General features: G+C 37.8%; 1 protein-coding gene across 1 annotated transcript in view; it reads right to left on the bottom strand.

The window, feature by feature from the left end:
- The window catches only part of PYROXD2 (pyridine nucleotide-disulphide oxidoreductase domain 2), a 36,632-nt gene extending 18,509 nt beyond the window's left edge, over nucleotides 1-18,123 (bottom strand). Inside the window, exons 1-5 of the mRNA XM_074233187.1 lie at nucleotides 17,321-18,123; nucleotides 9,981-10,000; nucleotides 7,674-7,767; nucleotides 7,105-7,178; nucleotides 631-786 (exon numbers count right to left, since the gene is read on the bottom strand). Coding sequence (XP_074089288.1) covers nucleotides 631-786; nucleotides 7,105-7,178; nucleotides 7,674-7,767; nucleotides 9,981-10,000; nucleotides 17,321-17,447 — 471 coding nt within the window. The 5' untranslated portion in view covers nucleotides 17,448-18,123. The remainder of the gene's footprint in view (nucleotides 1-630; nucleotides 787-7,104; nucleotides 7,179-7,673; nucleotides 7,768-9,980; nucleotides 10,001-17,320) is intronic.
- Nucleotides 18,124-18,915: the final 792 nt, after the last annotated feature.

The raw sequence follows: 18,915 nt of genomic DNA, 5'->3' as shown, positions 1-18,915 counted from the left end.
ACTTCTTACTTATACAGTGCCATGAGCTGTTGTTTCTACATTGATAAAGTTTTTCCAGGTCCTCCTGACTCCAGGGCTGGTGCTCTATCCACTGTGTCACCTAGCTGCCCCTCTCATTAATTGTTAGCCAATCAGGGTTGATTCATACCTTGGGGAGCATCTACTATGTGAAGGGTATATAATCTGTGAGCCTGACCATGATTGCCTTTGATCTAAGAAAGAGATAACCAAATGATCATCTTTTTTATTAACGTGCTGGCATTATTAATAAAGTGATTAAATTACTCAGAAATTATGTCTCTTAAACCTATTTAATTGTTAGATAAATAAGCAAACTGAGGCTCAGAGAGGTTAAAATAGATGACATAGCTAATGAGTAGTAACTGGACAAAAGTTTATAAACTATATTGCTCTTCCTATTATATTATATAGTTGGAATAAGTCACTCTTTCTTCTTGTACAGAGACTAACACAGGACAGGTTGTTTGTCCCTGCAGGGACTGTGTGTAACTTGATATAAGATTTACAGACTTGTTAAGGTTGTCCAAATTACTGTCATCTATAGTCCAAATGGTTCCTGAAAAATTTCAATTCAGACCCAATTCCAGACCAGCAGGGAGGAAGCTATACCTGAGCATCCTTTGGAGAAAACTGGGCAATCTGCTTCTGGGTTTCAGCCATGTCTGTCCCTAGTAGAAGTGACCTCGGGGGTTTGCCTTGGATTCCTTCTTCCAGCATAGGTGTGAAGGAGTAGGGATTTCGAAGATACACTTTCAATCCATGTTTCTGCAGAAACATAAACAGTTATGGTAACAAATATTCCATGGTGCCTTTTGTCTTTGCAAAGCATCTATTTTGGACTCTGAGAGTATGTGCACATCCTTTATGCAATCTCAGTTTCCTTTTTCCTTACAAATGTATGGGGAAACCCTTTCAACTCAGTTCTTCCTTATAGAAGGTCTTTATAAACTCAGAGGACTTAGGAGAGGGGCAACTAAATTCTGTTTTATTATTAAAAAGTGGAAATGTGTACAGGTGGGCTCCCACTCTGAAAGAAGCCAGATTGTGCTAGAAGGGACCAAGGTTAGAGATATTAAGCCCCAAGGTTATTTGTCTAGCTAGTAGCAGAGCTGGGTTAAGATCTCATCTCTGTTGCTTACTAGTTTTGTGGCCCTGAGTAACCTTTCTGAGTCTCATTATCCTTATTTTATAAAGAAGGAAATTAATATTTGAGATATTTATTTTATAAGGTGGTTTCAAGGAAAGTTTTTTCAGAACTCCTAAATTACTATATAAATGCAAGTTATTATTTTTTTTATCACTTGAGGAGGGAATTTGAACTGAGGTCCCTAGATTCTAATTACAGGGCTATTTTCAAAATTCTCACTATCAAAGACATTTATTTGGGATAAGGTATTGTCAGCCCCTATACAAACTAAAATGTCAACATGTTATCTAGGAAGAGTAACATTAATCTATTGTCATATGGGAGTGACCTGAGTTCTGATTTCAATAGTAGAGGGAATTCTTGGTTGAGAAATTCTTTCTCTCTCAACTAATGGAAGCCAGTAACTTCTGTCCCATGCTGTTTTCTCTGAAATAGAAGTCTTGGAGAACTGCTTAGAACACCAAGGAGTTATGTAACTTGTCCAGGATCAAAGTCAGTATGTTTCAGAGACAGGCTTCTTTCTGGTTGGCTTTCTATCCACTCTATGATGCTATATGTGTCACATGAGCTTGGGGAAATTTAAATAGTTATCACTAGATGACTCATAATTTAAAAACTCCAAAGGACCTTAGAGATTATCTAGCTCAATTCAATTCAATAAACATTTGTTAAACTCCTACTATTTTCCAGACACTATGCTGGGGATAAAAAAAAAGGCAAAAGTCAATCCTTGTCCTCAAGAAGCTTAAATCCTAATGGAGAGGGAGAGAAACAACATGTAAACGAATATATACAAAGCAACGCACATATATAATATGTGTGTGTGTGTGTGTGTGTGTGTGTGTGTACGCGCGTGTGTGTGTGTGTGTGTGTGTGATAACTAGGAAATAACAGAGGGAAGACCCTGAAAATAGAAGGAATTGAGGAAGGTAGCAGAGGAGGAAGGGAAGAATCCCTTCATTTAGCAGATGAAGAAATATAAATCTAGAACTTAAATGGCTTACCTCAGAACACAAAATTAGAGTATTTAAATGTTCCCTATAAAGTCATTGATTTTTTTCATATACCCACAAAAGTGCTCATATACATATGTATCAGTGAATGCATATGTATTTATCTCTGCATCTCTCTTTGTACATGCATCTCTCTTTGTACGTACTTTTCCCTGTCAAAGGGAAATTTTAAGCCTTGTTTTAAGGATACAATCTCTATTCAGAGTTGCCTGATATTTGGATCAATTAGTCTCAGAGCCAGAATTAGATGTCAAGGCCCTTGACTGCCAGTTTAATTCTTTCTCTCCCAACCCCATGCTGGCAGAGTAGGATATAAATATTCTGATCACATTTGGGATAAGAGAAAGGATCATGGGAAAGCTTTACCAGATCATGTGCTGCCTGAGAAGCAGAAACACCTCAGAGAGCAACCAAGAGAGCTCAAGGTACCCAAGGGAGATGAGGAGTTCTGAAATGCTGAGGATGCTGGTAAATTCACACTTCTACCAAGAGTTTCTGGTCTTCAGTGGTGTGAGAACTGGTAGGATTAGACTCAGTCATTCAGTCCAAAAGCACTTAGTAAGCCCCTCTATGGATCAGACGTGGGTCCTCTAGAGGTATGCTCATTGATGAGGATAAAAAGACTGACCCAATCTAATGAGGAAGACAAGCTGCAAACTTATATCCAGGCAAGCTATACATAGGCAGGATAAATGGGAGATAATAAAGGAGTTAGTAAAGTGGAAAATGAAGTAGGGGTCCTGATGTGGACTGTAAGGTGTTACTATTAGGACAATTATGAGACCCAAACTAACTGAGAATTAGCACCTATTAGCCAACTAAAAACCGTGACCCAGCAGAGGAAGGAGACGGAAACTGAAATACCACATCAGGAGAACATCATGGCCAAACTTTAATGGAAGACAGAGGTTCGAGGAAGTGAGAGACATAAAAGGGAGTCAGTCCTTCAGAGAACCCTTGAGGATCCTGGAATGGAGAATAAACATCATATTTTAACATGATGTAGGAAGGTCTTTGTAGAAGGATTGTAATCTCTGGGCTGGTCATGCAATCAGAATCTATTTAACGCCTTATTTCCCAGATTTGTGTCTCTATCATCCCAGAGGCTAGAATCAAGGCCAGCTTCCTAAGCTCTCACTAGCATATTCTCAGGTTAGGGACACTGTACCATAAGAAAAAAACAAAACAAAAAAACATAAGTTGAGAATCACACAAATTACAAGCAACCTAATTTAAATTTGTGAAGAAAAATGGAAAATGTTTCTTTTATTCTCAAAATTTTAAGGTAAACAGAGAACAGAAAATTTCTAGTCTATAAAGTATTTTATTTTTAAATTTATTTAATTCTTTCCAACTACCTGCAAAGATAGTTTTCAACATTCATTTTGGGGGTAAGATTTTTGAGTTCCACATTGTCCTTTCTCCTTTCTCTTCCCTCCTTTAACAGCAAATAATCTGATATAGGACAGACATGTATAAAATATGTTAAATATATTTCCCTATTAGTCATGCTGTGAAAGAAGAATCAGAATAAAAGGAAAACAATCATGAGAGGGGAAAACATAAAATATAAAATAAATTTTAAAAATTGAAAATAGTATGCTTTGATATGCATCCAGATGCCAAAGTTCTTTCTCTGGATGTCAATAGGATTATAATGTTTTATCTAGAATATAACCAATTTCCATTCATTCAGTCCTATATTAAATTCCTCCTTTATGTAGAGTACTCCTCTGTCTCCCCTTTGCTATAAAGTTCAAAAGCTAGTTATTTCTCTAACTTCAATAATATCACATTAAAATGTAAATATTTAACATATTTAATTATAAGTATATTTTAGGTATATTTCCTAGAATTGATGCAATTAATTGTAGAGATGATGAATGTTAATGGAAAAAGCCTTGAATTTAGAAGCTTCAGTTCTGATCTCAGCTTTGCCACAGATATATGGCATTACTTTGGAAAATGAAAGAACTTGGAAGGATGATTTCTAAGGCCCTTCCCAGTTAAAATTTTGTACATATGGGGTCCCTAAGATCCTTTTGGGGGTCTGCAAGTTCAAGACGATTTTCAGTTTCTCAAGGTAAATATCATTAGATGTAACCCACATAAACAAAAGCTCTTTGAGGAAATTCTTAATAATTTTCAAGTGCATAAGAGGATACAGGGACCAAAAGATTGGTACAAAAAATCTATGTGAGGTCAGAGGAAGGGATAAATTTCCGACAGGACAAGTGAAGGGAATCAGTTCCATTTTAGTTTATTTAAAGTAGGAAACATGATGATATAAGGGGATAGGAAGAAGGCAATAAGCAAGAAAGGAGGGGAGGGGAGGGGAGGTCAGGGGAGGACAAGCGAGGGTAGGGGAGAGAGATACCCAAAGGTAAGTTCAATAGGTTCTCAATCTACTACTATAGAAGGAATTAAACTATATTGTTCTTCAATTGAACTGTGGGCATTAACAGAATTCTAATTAGCACATCAGAATAAGTAACCCTTTCTGAACTGAAAACTGACTTTCCTTTCCTAAAATTTCCAAACTTCTGAGTTTTAAAAAATAAAATAAATGTTTATTCTTTCTCAAGCAATTCAGAAATGTGTGGTCAAGTGAAAAATAATGGATTTTAGAAATTTGTTTTAAAAACAAATCAGTATAGCTATCAGTGCCAAGTCCCTGTGACATCCCCAAATTGTCTAATTGCCTTATCTTTATTGAGTTGTCAAGGATACCTATTTTACAGTGTTTTAAAGGTATACTGAATTTAGAATTCATTTACTTTTTCCATATTATGTTCCCCACCCCCACTCCCCATTTTTTTAATCTTGACTCATTTTGCACATTACTAAAAAATCCTCAGTAGAGAATTCTCCTAAGGAAAAACAATTTGCTATTCACAGTACTTCATCTCTTTTTAATTAACCTTAAGATGCTTCATTTTTAATAGGATGGCCACAACAAGCCACCAAAAGCAGTATTATTACAAGGTCTATATTGTATCTTTCCAGGATTGCTAAATGAATTTTACACTGAGGTTCAAATTTGATTCATGGGCCATCGATTTCCCACCCTTGCCATACTTTCTCACGATAACTACTGGTTTTGGTAGAAACCTTGATTTCTAAGCTGTTTGGATGGCAACAGATGTGTTTATCTTATTTCACATGATTGAGGGAAGGATGGGAGGCAAGTCAAGCATGAAGGGGATGAATTATGAAGGGAAACATCCATACTAATGAAAAGCGACTAATGAGTCAAAGAAGCAGTTGGATCTAGGAACACTAGTAGGTGTCAGGAGATGCTTAGAGATGCCACATGACCAGCAGCTTCCCCAGTGATGAGGACTCTCAAGTTATCATCCGAGAGTCAGAGAAGAGAAGGGAGTGAGAGACTAGCAGTTCCAAGAGGAAATATCTCTACTTTCCACCATTCCCAGAGAATACTGCAAACTCCTACCCAGCTGGCTGCAGGTCTCTTTTCAGAGGCACCAGGAGCTGAGTTGGCTCACATTTCTGCAGTAGGACAGATGATGGAGTGTGGCAGGTTGTCATTAAGAGGTCTCTTACATGGTCAAAATTCATGATGGCAGAAAGATAGATATGGGCAGGAGGGAGGGCAAAGGATAAAGAAGAATGTCTGGCAATGAAGGACTCTGTGTGTGTGTATATGATATGTATTTCTCTGGGTGTGTGTTTGTGTGTTTGTGTGTTTATATGGTGTGTGTGTATATATATATATATATATATATATATATATGTTTGTGCATGTGGTATGTGAGGTATATGTGCAGTGTGTATATGGCGTGTGAGTAGCATGTGTGTAATATGTGTGGTGTGTGTATATGGTGTGGTATGTGTGTAGTATGTATGTGTAAGTGTTATGTGTGTAGTATGTGTGGTGTGTATGGTGTGTGTATGTGGTGTGTGTGTGTGTGTGTGTGTGTGTGTGTGAAAATACAACCTCATACCAATTGTAACAAATTTCCACCCTTCAAAGCAAAATCTAAGTTAATGTGACAACTGCCTGTATAGATTTGGATTTATTTCAAAAGACTATAGGAGCAACATACCAAAAAAAACCCCCACAAATTGATTCATTCTTTGTATTTGTAGACTCTGAATCTAGCTCAGTGTCCAACACATTGTAAGGGCTTTAATTTTTCATTGATTGATTGGAAGAAATTGTCAAATGTTGGATGATCCACTTCCAAATGTGCATAGCAGTTAAACAGGCAGGCAGGGAGGGAGGCAGAGGTGGTCTATGGCAATGGATCAAAGATCAAGTTTTTCTGGAAGGAGGACAAAAGGGTCAAAGTCAGGGAGCTAGGAGAGAGAGATAAAAGTCCTGTGGAATCATGATGAGTTTACAGTATCCAGTCATAATGAGGTCATACATAGACTCAGGACTTCACAGCAGAAGAAAGAACCAAAAAAAAAAAAAATAGGATGCCAGTGCAGAGTTCTTAAAAGTGAGAAAATAAGTCCAAAAAGCAATAGAGGTGGTAATTAAACTGGTTTGTCAAATTCAATGTCTAATACTAATGAAAATGATAACAGAAGTTCATAATGTCTTATACAAGACTTTCTCATTAGTCTTTGTATATTGAAATATTTGTGTTTGTTAATTATTAAATTCATAAAGAAAAAAATAAATTTTTAGTTTAAAATAGTGATAGTGGAAGAAGAAACCTCAGGCCTATTGAGTCTCTTCTGGGATAGGAAGCCAGACTGTTGTTTTGAAATAAATTCTGATACCTCTGTACTTTAATATTTTTTCCTCTGGAGATTGAAAATAATATATGCAAAATGTTTATAAACCTAAAAGGTCTATAGAAATGTCATTATTATTGTTGTTTCTATTATCCTGAAACTGCACCACAGTCAGCACTTTGTGGACTAGAAATGCATTTTGTCTGGGAACATTACCTTCAGCTCCAAGTCTTTGTAAATCTGGGGCCTCAAAAGGCTGAGGAGGTAGGAAGCTCGGGAGAATTTGAAGCCTAAAAAACAGAAGCAGATAGAGATGAGTACAAGCTGCCACAGCACTCCTCTCCACCCCACCTCAACTCCCAAGGGTAATGTTTGTATGTGTTTGTGTGTGTGTGTGTGTGTGTGTGTGTGTGTGTGTGTGTGGTATTGATGGTGGGTTTTTTTGTCCTTCATTCTTGAAAAAGACCACGACATCAGGAGGTGATAGCATGACAAGTACAGGAATTGGATTTGAATGTATGTGTGTGGGGGGGAGGGGGGACAAGGCTGTGCTAAGTCACAAACTTCACTTTCTCCTCCAGATTCATCCGAGTTCACTGACCAGATATGAGTTAGAATGACTGGAAATGGCCCTGGATGTGAGGCAATGAGTGTTAAGTGACTTGCCCAAGGTCACCCAGCGTCACATTTGAACTCAGGACCTCCTGACTCCAGACTGGTGTTCTATCCACTGCATCACCTCGCTGTCCTAACTGTGTGTGTAGTGTATGTATATCCCAACTGACCTGGAATGAGCTCTTCAGTGACAGCAGCACCCCCAATCAAGTGACGTCTCTCTAGGACCACTGTGTTCACCCCCAACCTCTGCAGGTATGCTGCCTGTAGGAAAATACACTATGATCTTCCTCCATCCTTTATTTGTAATGCTTCACATCTGTCCTGAGAATACCCTGGAGTTTTGATGGTTGGGGTTGATATCCATGTATATATTATCAGAAGTGGCCGGGGGGGGGGGGGAGTTTGAGAGCACTTAATTACAGTACTTAACCTCTGTTAAATAATTTGTTTACATGTTGTCTTCCCCATTAGACTGTAAACTCCTTGAGGGCAAGGACTTTTTGCTGAATAAATGGGAAACTGAAAAATCTCGGATGAAAACGTTAACCTTTAGAAGTTGGGGCTTTCCAAGCCATTTCCAGACCAGAGTTCAGCCCTGGTTTTGTGGGGATTGTGGTTACAGCCTGCATTTCTACACTGGTCCCCTACATGTATAAGGCATATGGCAGATCCTGATCTTCCTGGGAGCTGGAAGAGGCTTCTTAGGTCTTTATTCACTTTGAGTCCAGACCAGAGGCTGATTTCTCAAGGAGCTGAGAAGTTAATTCTATTGAAGTTGCTCCTGTTCTTATAGCAGCATGGAGTTGGCAGTTGATCACTCATTTCTAATGGTATATTCACCCCTCACACCTAGTGCAGACATGGCAGAGGGATGGTGACATAGGCCAGATCTGCAGGAAGTTAGAGCCCTAACTCAGGAATGCTGACAGCGAACCACAGGAACTATTAGAATAATCTTAATGACCCTATTTCCAACCAGTCATCCAACAGTAGGCAGGAAAATAAGAGGCAAGGACTTAGTTTCTCTTTGTCTCTCCATAGCCCTTGGGCTGAATGAGTAACCATGGCAATGGTAAGAAGCATAAAATTCAGTATAACATGTGTTAGGGCTCCTTACCCTTGACTACTTTCCAAACAAAGAAGCTTAGAATTGATGAAGCTGAAGAAAGTTGGTTCCCAAGCCAGCTCTGTTTTCCAGGAGAGGACTCCAAGTTCTAGGCTGCTCCGTATTGTCAATTTTCTGTGCCCTACTGTACACACCTCTCATATAGGAATACACAAAGAAACTATTGTACTTGGTCAAAGGAACTCAAGAGCAAAGTATTCCCTAGGAACACTTCTAGAGACACATTTCTTTAGAACTTTTTTATTATTTAAAGCATTGGGGTTAAGAGTGACTTGCCCGGGTCATGCAGCTAGGCAATTATTAAGTGTCTGAGGTCAAATTTGAACTCAGGTCCTCCTGACTTCAGGGCCGGTGCTCTATCCACTGTGCCACCTAGCCACCCCAAGAGACATATTTCTACTCATGCCAGATTGTTAAACAAAAATCCTAGGACTCTCTATATCAAAATGGGACATTTACACACATTTGGATAACTATTGTTTGTTTGGTTTGGTTTGATTTTTTTTTTTTGGTGAGGGTCTTAGAAATCACTTGTGAGGGTTCAGGAGACCATGAAATCTCTATGATACTAACTCTGTTAACACTCAAGGGTACACCCTATAGAGACCCCATTGATTTGCATAAGCACACCATGGATACCATACAGGCTAAATCACTAACTGCTTTTCTAGAATGTCTTTTCTTTTCACTATATGCCTTTCCAGGTCATCAGTTTGAATGTATCCATATATTTCACTGAGGTATCTGAGTACTCCCTACTTTGAATCCTATATTTTTCCCCGTAAGGCAGTGGGGTTAACAGCTAGGTAATTATAAAGTGTCTAAGTTTGGATTTGAACTCAGAACCTCTTGACTCCAGGGTTGGTGCTCTATCTACTGCGCCACCTAGCCGCCCCATCCTATTTTTTTAAAATTTTAGTTTTTGTGGGGGTAATACAGCTAGTAAATAGAAAACATTAAGTGTCTGAGGCCAAATTTGAACTCAGGTCCTCCTGACTCCAGGGCTAATACTCTCTATATATTGCACCACCTAGTTGCCCCCAGCCTATTTTTAATAATGAAGAAAGAGCCATACTCCTTCTCCTTATTCCTGTACACGTTCACTAGAAGTCTGGAAATTCTTTATCTCAACTATTTGATACTTATCTTTTGAACTAGAAATTAATCCTGGGTCTGACTCAGAAGTGCAGAACCCTAAGGAGAATCCCACAGGCTCTCAGGTACCCATGTCCTTTCTCTGATTGAATTTGTTCCATCTTCTCCCTTTCGCTTTAGTTCAGCCCTACACAATGGAAGAGGCCTTTGCCTAGGTGCAGAGTGAAGATGATGGGAAGCAGGTGATACTCACTGCAATCAGTCCATTGTGTCCTGCAATGAGAAAGTGGGAGAGGGGAGAAGAGAGGGAATGAAAGAAATATGGGTCAGAAGACAGTGACGCATTGTCCTCAGAGATTCTGCCAGGCTGTTCTTGGTCCAGTCATCACTATAGCTTTAGAAAGTGGCACATTCTCTGATTTCTCATTCCCCTATGATAAATGCAAGCAAACTGAGTTCTACTTTAATCCTCTCATTTTGCAGATGGAAAAAAAAAAACCAAGGTCCAAGAATGACAGGTGACCTGACTGAGGTCACCTAGGTAAACAACATCAGAAATGGGATCTTTTTAAAATTCAGGTCTTATGATTCTATAACTCTTTTCACTGTGCCTTATTATCTAGATGTGATGAATGGAGAGTGGGTCTACTCTTGGGGAAATCTACTTTATGGTAGAGAATAGTATCCCTTTGAAGCTTGATGCATGATTTTATCTCTATCCAATTCCAGAAATTCGGGTAATTTTACTGGACTTTTTTTCCTCTTTGTGATCAATATTTTAATTTCTCGTTTTAATTTGAAAACAGATGACCAGTGCTCTGGGATTACCCCATTTATCTTATAAACATTTTTTTTGTATTGTATTTGTATTTATTTGCATTAGACTGTGAACTTCTTAAGACCAGCTTCTGTGTATATGTGTGAATATATGTATAAAGGGAAATTACTAAAAGACAAAGGGAAAATAGCATTTACAAATTTCAAACTATATTATAAAGCAGCAGGCATCAAAACCATCTATCTAAAAAAAGTAGAATAATACCAGTATTGTGTACATATGTATGAATATTGCATTCATATAATGTGTATACATATACATTCACACACATCCACATACATGTAAATACATACATACACATACACAGTGATGGATGCCATATAACTTTATGTCATGATCTAAAAAATTAGCATTGCTCATTTTCTTAGTTTTACCTATATGGATGGTTAGGTCAAATGAAACAGTGATTCAAGACAAAGGTATGCTGTTAATATTTGAGTTACCTTAAAAAACATACACAGGATACACTCAAGTTTAATCTGTATTATTAACATTTTCCCCATCATTTTCTTAGAACTAGACAATTTACAAACAATAAAGCTCACCCTTATTTGTAGTATTTGTTGATTCCTGAGGTGTAAATGCTTACCCTGAAAATTTAACAATTAGCTTTTTCAGCATTCAAGGTGACTCCAACATATACCTGATAACAGATCTACAGACTTCTTCAAGCAGCTTCAATAGTATTTGGGGCTTGATGCAATCTGAAGGATGCTATTTTCAACAGGCACATCTGGAAGACCATACCATCTAAAAAATTCATCTTTAGATAGGATTCCTCACCGTATGTGACAGTGGTGGAACCCAATGTGACCACATATTACTTTGTGTTATATCTTACTTGATGCTAATGGTCAAAAAGACATCAAAAAGATCCTCTTTTTTGTTATATCTTCAAAGGATCTTGAATAATTTGATATATGGAAGAGAGACACCTTTTGGAGGAAAGTCCATTTTATCAAATAATTTTTGTTACTGTCTTTTTTTTTTAAACAGCAAAATTTCTCTCAGGATATCTCCTACTTCCTTCCCAGAAAGTCATCATATAAACAGTATATTCATATAGTACAATTTGTTTGCTATTTTTGATACCCTGCCCTCTTCATCAGATTAGCTAAGATTTATTATCAATTTTATTAGTCTTTAAACAACCAGCTTTTAGTTTTATGAATCATTTATATAATTTTTTGATTTTCAAATTATTTCTTTAATTTTAATCTCTTTGGGACAACTAGGTGGTACAGTGGCCCTGGAGTTAGGAGGACCTGAGTTCAAATGTGACCTCAGACACTTAATCACCTAGCTATGTGATCTTTGGGCAAGTTACTTAATCCCATTGCCTTAAATAAAAAAAAATAAAATAAATTAATCTTATTTAATGCTTGTTTTAGATTTGCTTATTGGTGTTTTAATTTTTAAAAATGAATCTTCAATCCATTAAGACTCTATTTCTATTTTCCTAATATACTTTTCAGGGAAATAATTTCCTATCCCTGATGGACTTTTACTGAACCCCAGAAATTATAGTAGAAGAAAACCTCTAAAGCAATTTTTCTCTATTAAAACAAATGTATAAAAATAATCAACAAACAATAATCTTAGGGAGATACTATAGCCTCTACAGTTTTAGTTGATTGTATGGTATTTAAGATATATTCTACTCTGGAATATTACTTGTGAAAGCCTCCCCACTCTCTACTAATACCTTTACTGAGGATGTCCTTGACACATTATTTTCATAACAATTTTAGAGAGATGGGAAAGTAGGCATAGAGGTTGGGAGCTATTGATGTTCTCTCTGGAATCTTTTTCACTATTAATAAGGTTAATGACTTTTTTCCCTGCATCTCTGACATCTTCACATTTATCTTCGAGTTAATCCCTCAACACTCTCACTCAATTGTGTTGCCTCCTATACAGCTCTCCTCTTCACAAGGTTGATCTAACTCAACTGCTTTCCCATCTTTTTTCATTTTGGTGTCATTTTGGTTTTCCTAGAAGTACATCCTGGACTGTGATAGCAGAGTTCAAAGTTTAGAGGTGACAAAAGTTGGATATAAAAAAATTTTTTTAGATCACTTCCATTTTTGCCCCTCTGCTCCCCACCATTTTTCTTTTGCTTATGTTCTTCTTTCCCTTTTCAACTTTAAGTGCCCTCAGGATGTCTGCTTAGTTAAATCTCTTCACAAGCTTTCTTTAAACTAATTTTACTCTTCACTGCTTCTGTTTCTTGAGGCAAAAATGAGGCAATACAAATCTTCCCTCACATCTATAGTATTTGACAAACAAGTTACATTATGAACATACCTTTGGATGTCATGTCTTCCCATCTGGCCAGAAAGTCAAGTGTTTGCTGACACTGTGTCTTTGGGGTCTTGGTTTATTGGGGTAATTGATGAATGTTGGTTAAACTTGTGAAATTATTTCAGTTATGTGTGCCTATGGACTTTTTTCATCTATTTTTCATTATCATTAACATGTTTAAATAGATTATAATGGAGCTAAAGTTTTTTTTTAACACATTTTATCTTTTTAATTTTTTAACTTTATATTAATTTTGATTTTTTTCACTAAAAAGCAGGTGACCTAGATTGAGGAATAAGTAATTTACTTTCATGGGGAATAAATAATTTACTATTAAATATAAATAATTTTATTTTGTGCTATTATTTTATGCTTGCCACATTAATATCCTACTGAATTATTTTTTTAAAAAAAGTATACCTAATTGACTTATGAGCACCAAGGTCCTGAGTAGTCTATTAATCTTTATCCTTTTTTATTACTTCCTTCTGATCCATGTTTTTCAATATATTTCTCATCATCCTCATCTATTCCTACTTTTTCACTGAAGTGACTCCAAGTATTAAAATTTTTGCTGATTTAATTTGCAAGGTCTTATCAGATTTGTTGGAGAATCTGGCCACTTCTTCATCCTCTGAAAAGGATGATGGTGTTAATCTGCAATTATTTTCATGGAGGTCCTTTTGCAAATACCTCATGAGAAATGCAAAAACCAGATGACTGAATGTTCCATGAAACTATGCTTAGTTTCTTGTTGTCTTTGTATGACTGATAAAGGCAACTCATATATTTCCAAAATTAGGTTCTACTTATCTTTCCATTTAATTGCAATTACCTTCCTTCTTCTATAGTGAGAATTCCAGATAAGTTCTTCCAACAGCATGTTTATTTTGGACAATGAGCTCTTATTTAGAACACCAATGTTTATAGATGGTCTAAAATTGTGACTCTTAGCATCCTCTGTTATCCTTTTCCTGAGTGGTAGACTCAGTTGCCATTTTTATTATTTGTCATGGTCAAACAATCTTTCACCAAGTGGCCAACCTACTAGTAATGATTTTCTCCATACTCAGGCACTGATTTAAAAGACAAAGGCCTTGCCTGGATCAATGTCCTATAAATAGCTCTAAGTTCATACATTCTTTCTCCTACCACCAATGGTCCAGGACTGAGGTTTCTTATAATAATTTCATTCCATTCCCACTGATTAAGGAAGATTGAGAAATAGGCCTATCAGCTCTCTCTCTCTCTCTCTCTCTCTCTCTCTCTCTCTCTCTCTCTCTCTCCCAGATGTCCTGGAACGTGCTTCAGCTGAGACTCAGAGGGAGAAACGAGATACTAAATGGCATACACTAGAAATGACCAAATTGACAAAAGTATCACCATAATGTAGGGGTGAAATGGGGAAGGGAGAACCAAGTCATGAACTAGAGAATGATGGTCATAATACCAACCTAAATCCAAGCAGGATTAAATCCCTTTTATGAGAGAGAGAGAGAGAGAGAGAGAGAGAGAGAGAGAGAAATGAACTTTCCCAGATATCATTCAAAATACTAAGGATAGGGGTGGCTAGGTGACTCAGTGGATAGAGCACCGGCCCTGGAGTCAGGAGTACCTGGGTTCAAATCCGGTCTCAGACACTTAATAATTACCTAGCTGTGTGGCCTTGGGAAAGCCACTTAACCCCATTTGCCTTGCAAAAACCTAAAAAAAATACTAAGGATACAAATATTAGATTATAAGGCATATTATTTCATTTGTTCTTTTTTTTTAAAGTTCTCTTATAATTATTTTTTTCCTTTTCTTTTTTATTTAAGGCAATGGGGTTAAGTGACTTGCCCAAGGTCACACAGCTAGGTAATTATTAAATGTCTGAGGCCGGATTTGAACTCAGGTACTCCTGACTCCAAGGCCGGTGCTCTATCCACTGTGTCACCTAGCTGCCCCCTCCTTTGTTCTTCTTAATGCAGCCTAAGATCCAATTAGCTATGTGACCCTGGGCAAGTCACTTAACTTTGCCTCAGTTTCTTCTTCTATATAATGAACTGGAGAAGGAAATGATAAATCCCTCCAGTAGCTTTGTCAAGACAACTACAAATGAAGTCACAAATGACTAAAATTAACAAGATCCAATTCGATATATTATGAACACACACACACACACACACACACACACACACACACACACACGGTTTTATTTCCTCTAAGATGAGGAAACTGGTCTGAATAGAGGAAGTTACTCATCCAGGGTCATACAGCTCAAAAATGACAGAACTGGGAGCTAAGCCTAGGCCTTCTGCTCTGGTATCTGGTCATGTTGGGGTTCAGGAGGATGACTATTAGGATCGATGGAGGGAAAGGGGGTGACCAGGCTCAAACAGGGAAGGAAAGAGAGAGGAGGGAATCCTCCTCCTGCCAGAGGGGGCTCTAGTTCTGAAGTAATGGCTATAAGAAGCAGAGGATGCTCAGAAAGCTTCCTCAGACAATATTGTACTACGGTATTAATTTTCAGCTACTATTTTACGGGTGCATCTACACTGGAGACACTTAGGAGAAGAATTTATTACCCAGTCTCTCTTTACCTGATTAATAATACTCGTACTACTTTTTGAGGTAGAAGACCATTTTGTCCCATAATTAGAGAGAAAAGCCTGAAAATGCAAGTATGAAGGAGAGGTAACCATGGAAACCAACTCTGCCATGGGTGAGTACAAATCATAACCTCAACTCCTCTGTTCCTAGGGGGAGAGGACTGGAAACAGAAAGGCCCTAAAAATGAGATGATGGTGTAGGGAAAAGGAATAGAGCAACAACTTTATAATTCTGCCCAGGGATGGTACTTGTACTTCTCTCCCATTATGTAACTACAAAGAAATACTATCCACCACAGGCACCATTTAGCAGCATCTTAGGAACATCCTGACTCTGATACTAGCTCTGGGTTCATAGGTTTTTGCCTCACTTTTTTCATCTGTTAAATGGGATTATCAACACCTGTAGTACTCACTTAAATGAAATCATGTATTTGATACTTTCATGTCAGTTATTATTTCTAATAATAATAATAAATGTGATTTATTAATAATCATCAACATTCATAGAATGCTCTAAAGTTTGCAAAGGACTTTATTTCCCTTACCTTATTCAAGCCACATAATTACCCTCTAAGGGACATACAAAGCTTTTAGCATTGCATATCAGCATACTAAGTCTGACACTGGCTTTGTGACCATGCTCAGTTTTCTCATCCACAAAATGGAGATAGGAACCCCTTACAAGCATACTTACCTCAAAGGATATTTGAAGTTCAAATGAGATAATGTAAAGCATCATACAAATGACAGCTATTATTAATAGTTAATAACCATGATATTAATATTAACTAATACATATTTTTTTAAGATTTGTTGCTTTTCAGTTGTGTCCAACTCTTCATGACCCCTTTTGGGGTTTTTTCGACAAAGATCCTAGAGTGGTTTTCCATTTCCTTCTTCAGTTCATTTTACTGATGAAGAAACTGAGGTTAAGTGAATTGCCCAAGGTCACAAAGCTAGTAAGTTTCTGAGCCTGGATTTTTGAAGTCAGGTCTCCTGAACGCCAGACTCAGCACTTTCTCCACTTGGCCACTAAACTGCACCTATTTTAGGGTTTGTAAAATACTTTACTTTTCATATCTCATTTGAACCTCATAATAACACTGAGTGGTAGTATCTCAGATATTTTTATCCTCAGTTTAAAGAGTACAGAAAAGTGAAAGGATTTGCACAAGATGACCCAGCTAGCAAATATCAAAAGTGGGATTTGAATTCAGATTCCAGAATCCAGATTCATTATTTACTCTACAATGTCACTTTTTGAAGACCCCTTAGTAATCCTGCTACAAATGCTTTCAGAGAGGGGAGTGTGCCTCATTTGGCAAGCAAGAATCTCTTGGCAGGACATTCTTAGGAACAGCCCATAGTGCTCCAAGGGAATTTTTTCTTTATGTGAAAAATTTTTTAAAAGCATCTAAAGAGGATAGCACTAGAGCAAATTTAGACCTCCCTACTTCATCCATCTGCCAATCCCCTTAAAAAAATCTTTTAGGGAAGTTAAGTTACCCACCCACTAACTAAGTTAGTAGCAGGGCTGTGATAGAATCCACCTTAATGCTCTTTGAACACTGACCTCTGATGATAGAAGTCAAGGAATCTTAGATTCCAGCTCACTGTCAATCAGATTTTTCAGGACCTTCTTATTCCAAAGAATATGAAACTAAAAATTGAGAACCTCAGTAAAATGGCCAGTGACTTGAACACACAGATGATCTTCCTCAGACTCATGCATAGGATCATTCTATCTTAAGGGTGGGTAGGTTTCAGAGAAAGAAAAGCATCTAAAGACCTAGATTCTAGGTCAAGGGCCTTGCTTTCCCAGAAACTTTCCCTCTAAGCTCATAATGCAGTCATTACCTGCCCCTATGATCACAGCGTCGTATTCAGGCTTCAAGTGACCCCCAGCTGCAGGGTGTGCTGATTTCCTACGCAGATTGGTAGAGACAACAAAGGCTCTTCCTAACTTCTGGCTTGTGGCAATCATTTTCAGTTTTAAACTCCAACTAAGTTTCCAGCTGCAGTCACTGGAAGGAACTGGACTTGGATCTTTTCGATTGTCTTGGCTGCAGGCAGTGAGGGGGATAGAAAGAATGCAGGAAGGAAGGTGGAGCTCCAACCCGGGCTCTTCCAGGCCTTGGCCTCCAGATTTGGCTTTGGGCCATTGCTGAAAAGGGGATTTGCTTTCCTGGGTTTCCTCTCTCCTTTTCTATTGCCCCTTGTCAGGTCTCCATGAAGCGGAAGCTGAGTTGAGATTACACATTAACTTAGCAGAAGATGGGTTCATTCCCTAGGGTTTATCATTAAGAAAGAGAAACTCTGGTCTGCTTAGGTGTCAGATTTTCATAAAGGATAAAAGCAAGGTAATAATAGCTCACAAGTCCAAAGTGCTTTAAGGTTTGCAAATCTTTACATATATTACCTTGTTTGATTCTCACAACAACTCTGTAGTTGGTTGGAGTGTTATTATGTTATGTTATGTTATTGTCCCCATTTTACAGATGAAGAAACTGGGGCAGAGTTAAGTGATTTACTCAGGCTCTCTCACCAAGTATATACAGGAGGCAGATCTGATTTCAAGGCTAACACATTATCGATGATGCCACTTTAGGCAATTTGGCCTGCAGAGAAAAGAGAGAATTTAGGAACTTATTCCTGAAGAAGAAAAGTCATTAGCTTTCTAAATGAAATGTTGATGGGTAGCTTCTATTCTCTTTTTGTTGTCAGTCATGTCCAACTTTTCCTGAGTCCTTTTTGGGATTTTCTTAACAAAGACACTAGAATGAATTTCCATTTACTTCCCCAGCTCATTTTACAGATGAGGAAACTGAGGCAAAACAGGGTTAAAGTTAAAGCCCAGGGATATACAGATAGTAAATATCTGGATTTGAACCCAGGTCTTCCTGACTCCAAGCCTAGGACTCAATCCACTATACCACCTAGTTGCCCCATTTATCAGAACTTGCTTATATCCCTGCCAATGGGATTGGGGGTAGCTGACTGTCAGTCACCCATCTTTCTTTCCTTTACCATTCCGTTTCAGGGCATCACACCTGCCAGTCTTGACTGTCATTTACTGACTCAGCCCTCAATGACCTATTCCTTCCAGGTCTGAAGTGTCTTTCAAGCTCACAAATCTCAAAATCATGGCAAACAGTTTGATTAAAGCACAGGAAACTCAAGAAACATTAACCATTTGTATCATAAACTGTGGCATTCCTAACCTCAAGCAAACCTTGACTTTCAAGGAAGTCCCCTTACCCAATAAAAATCTCCCGACTCCCCTTAATGCAAGAGAGATTAATGATCACCACACCAGTGACTTATGACCAGCCCTGCAGCTTGAAGCCCCCTTTGAATTTGTGGGCAGAGCGGTATGTGCTTCTTTCTTCTCAATCACTCCATGACTCTCATTTGTGATTGATTTGGGCCACTCTCCTCTGATGCCAATACTA

The sequence above is a fragment of the Macrotis lagotis genome, chromosome 4 (assembly GCF_037893015.1).
Source record: "Macrotis lagotis isolate mMagLag1 chromosome 4, bilby.v1.9.chrom.fasta, whole genome shotgun sequence".
NCBI classification, from domain to species: Eukaryota; Metazoa; Chordata; class Mammalia; order Peramelemorphia; family Peramelidae; genus Macrotis; species Macrotis lagotis.
The sequence above is the reverse complement of the archived record's forward strand: the minus strand, read 5'-3'. Positions and strand labels throughout refer to the sequence as shown.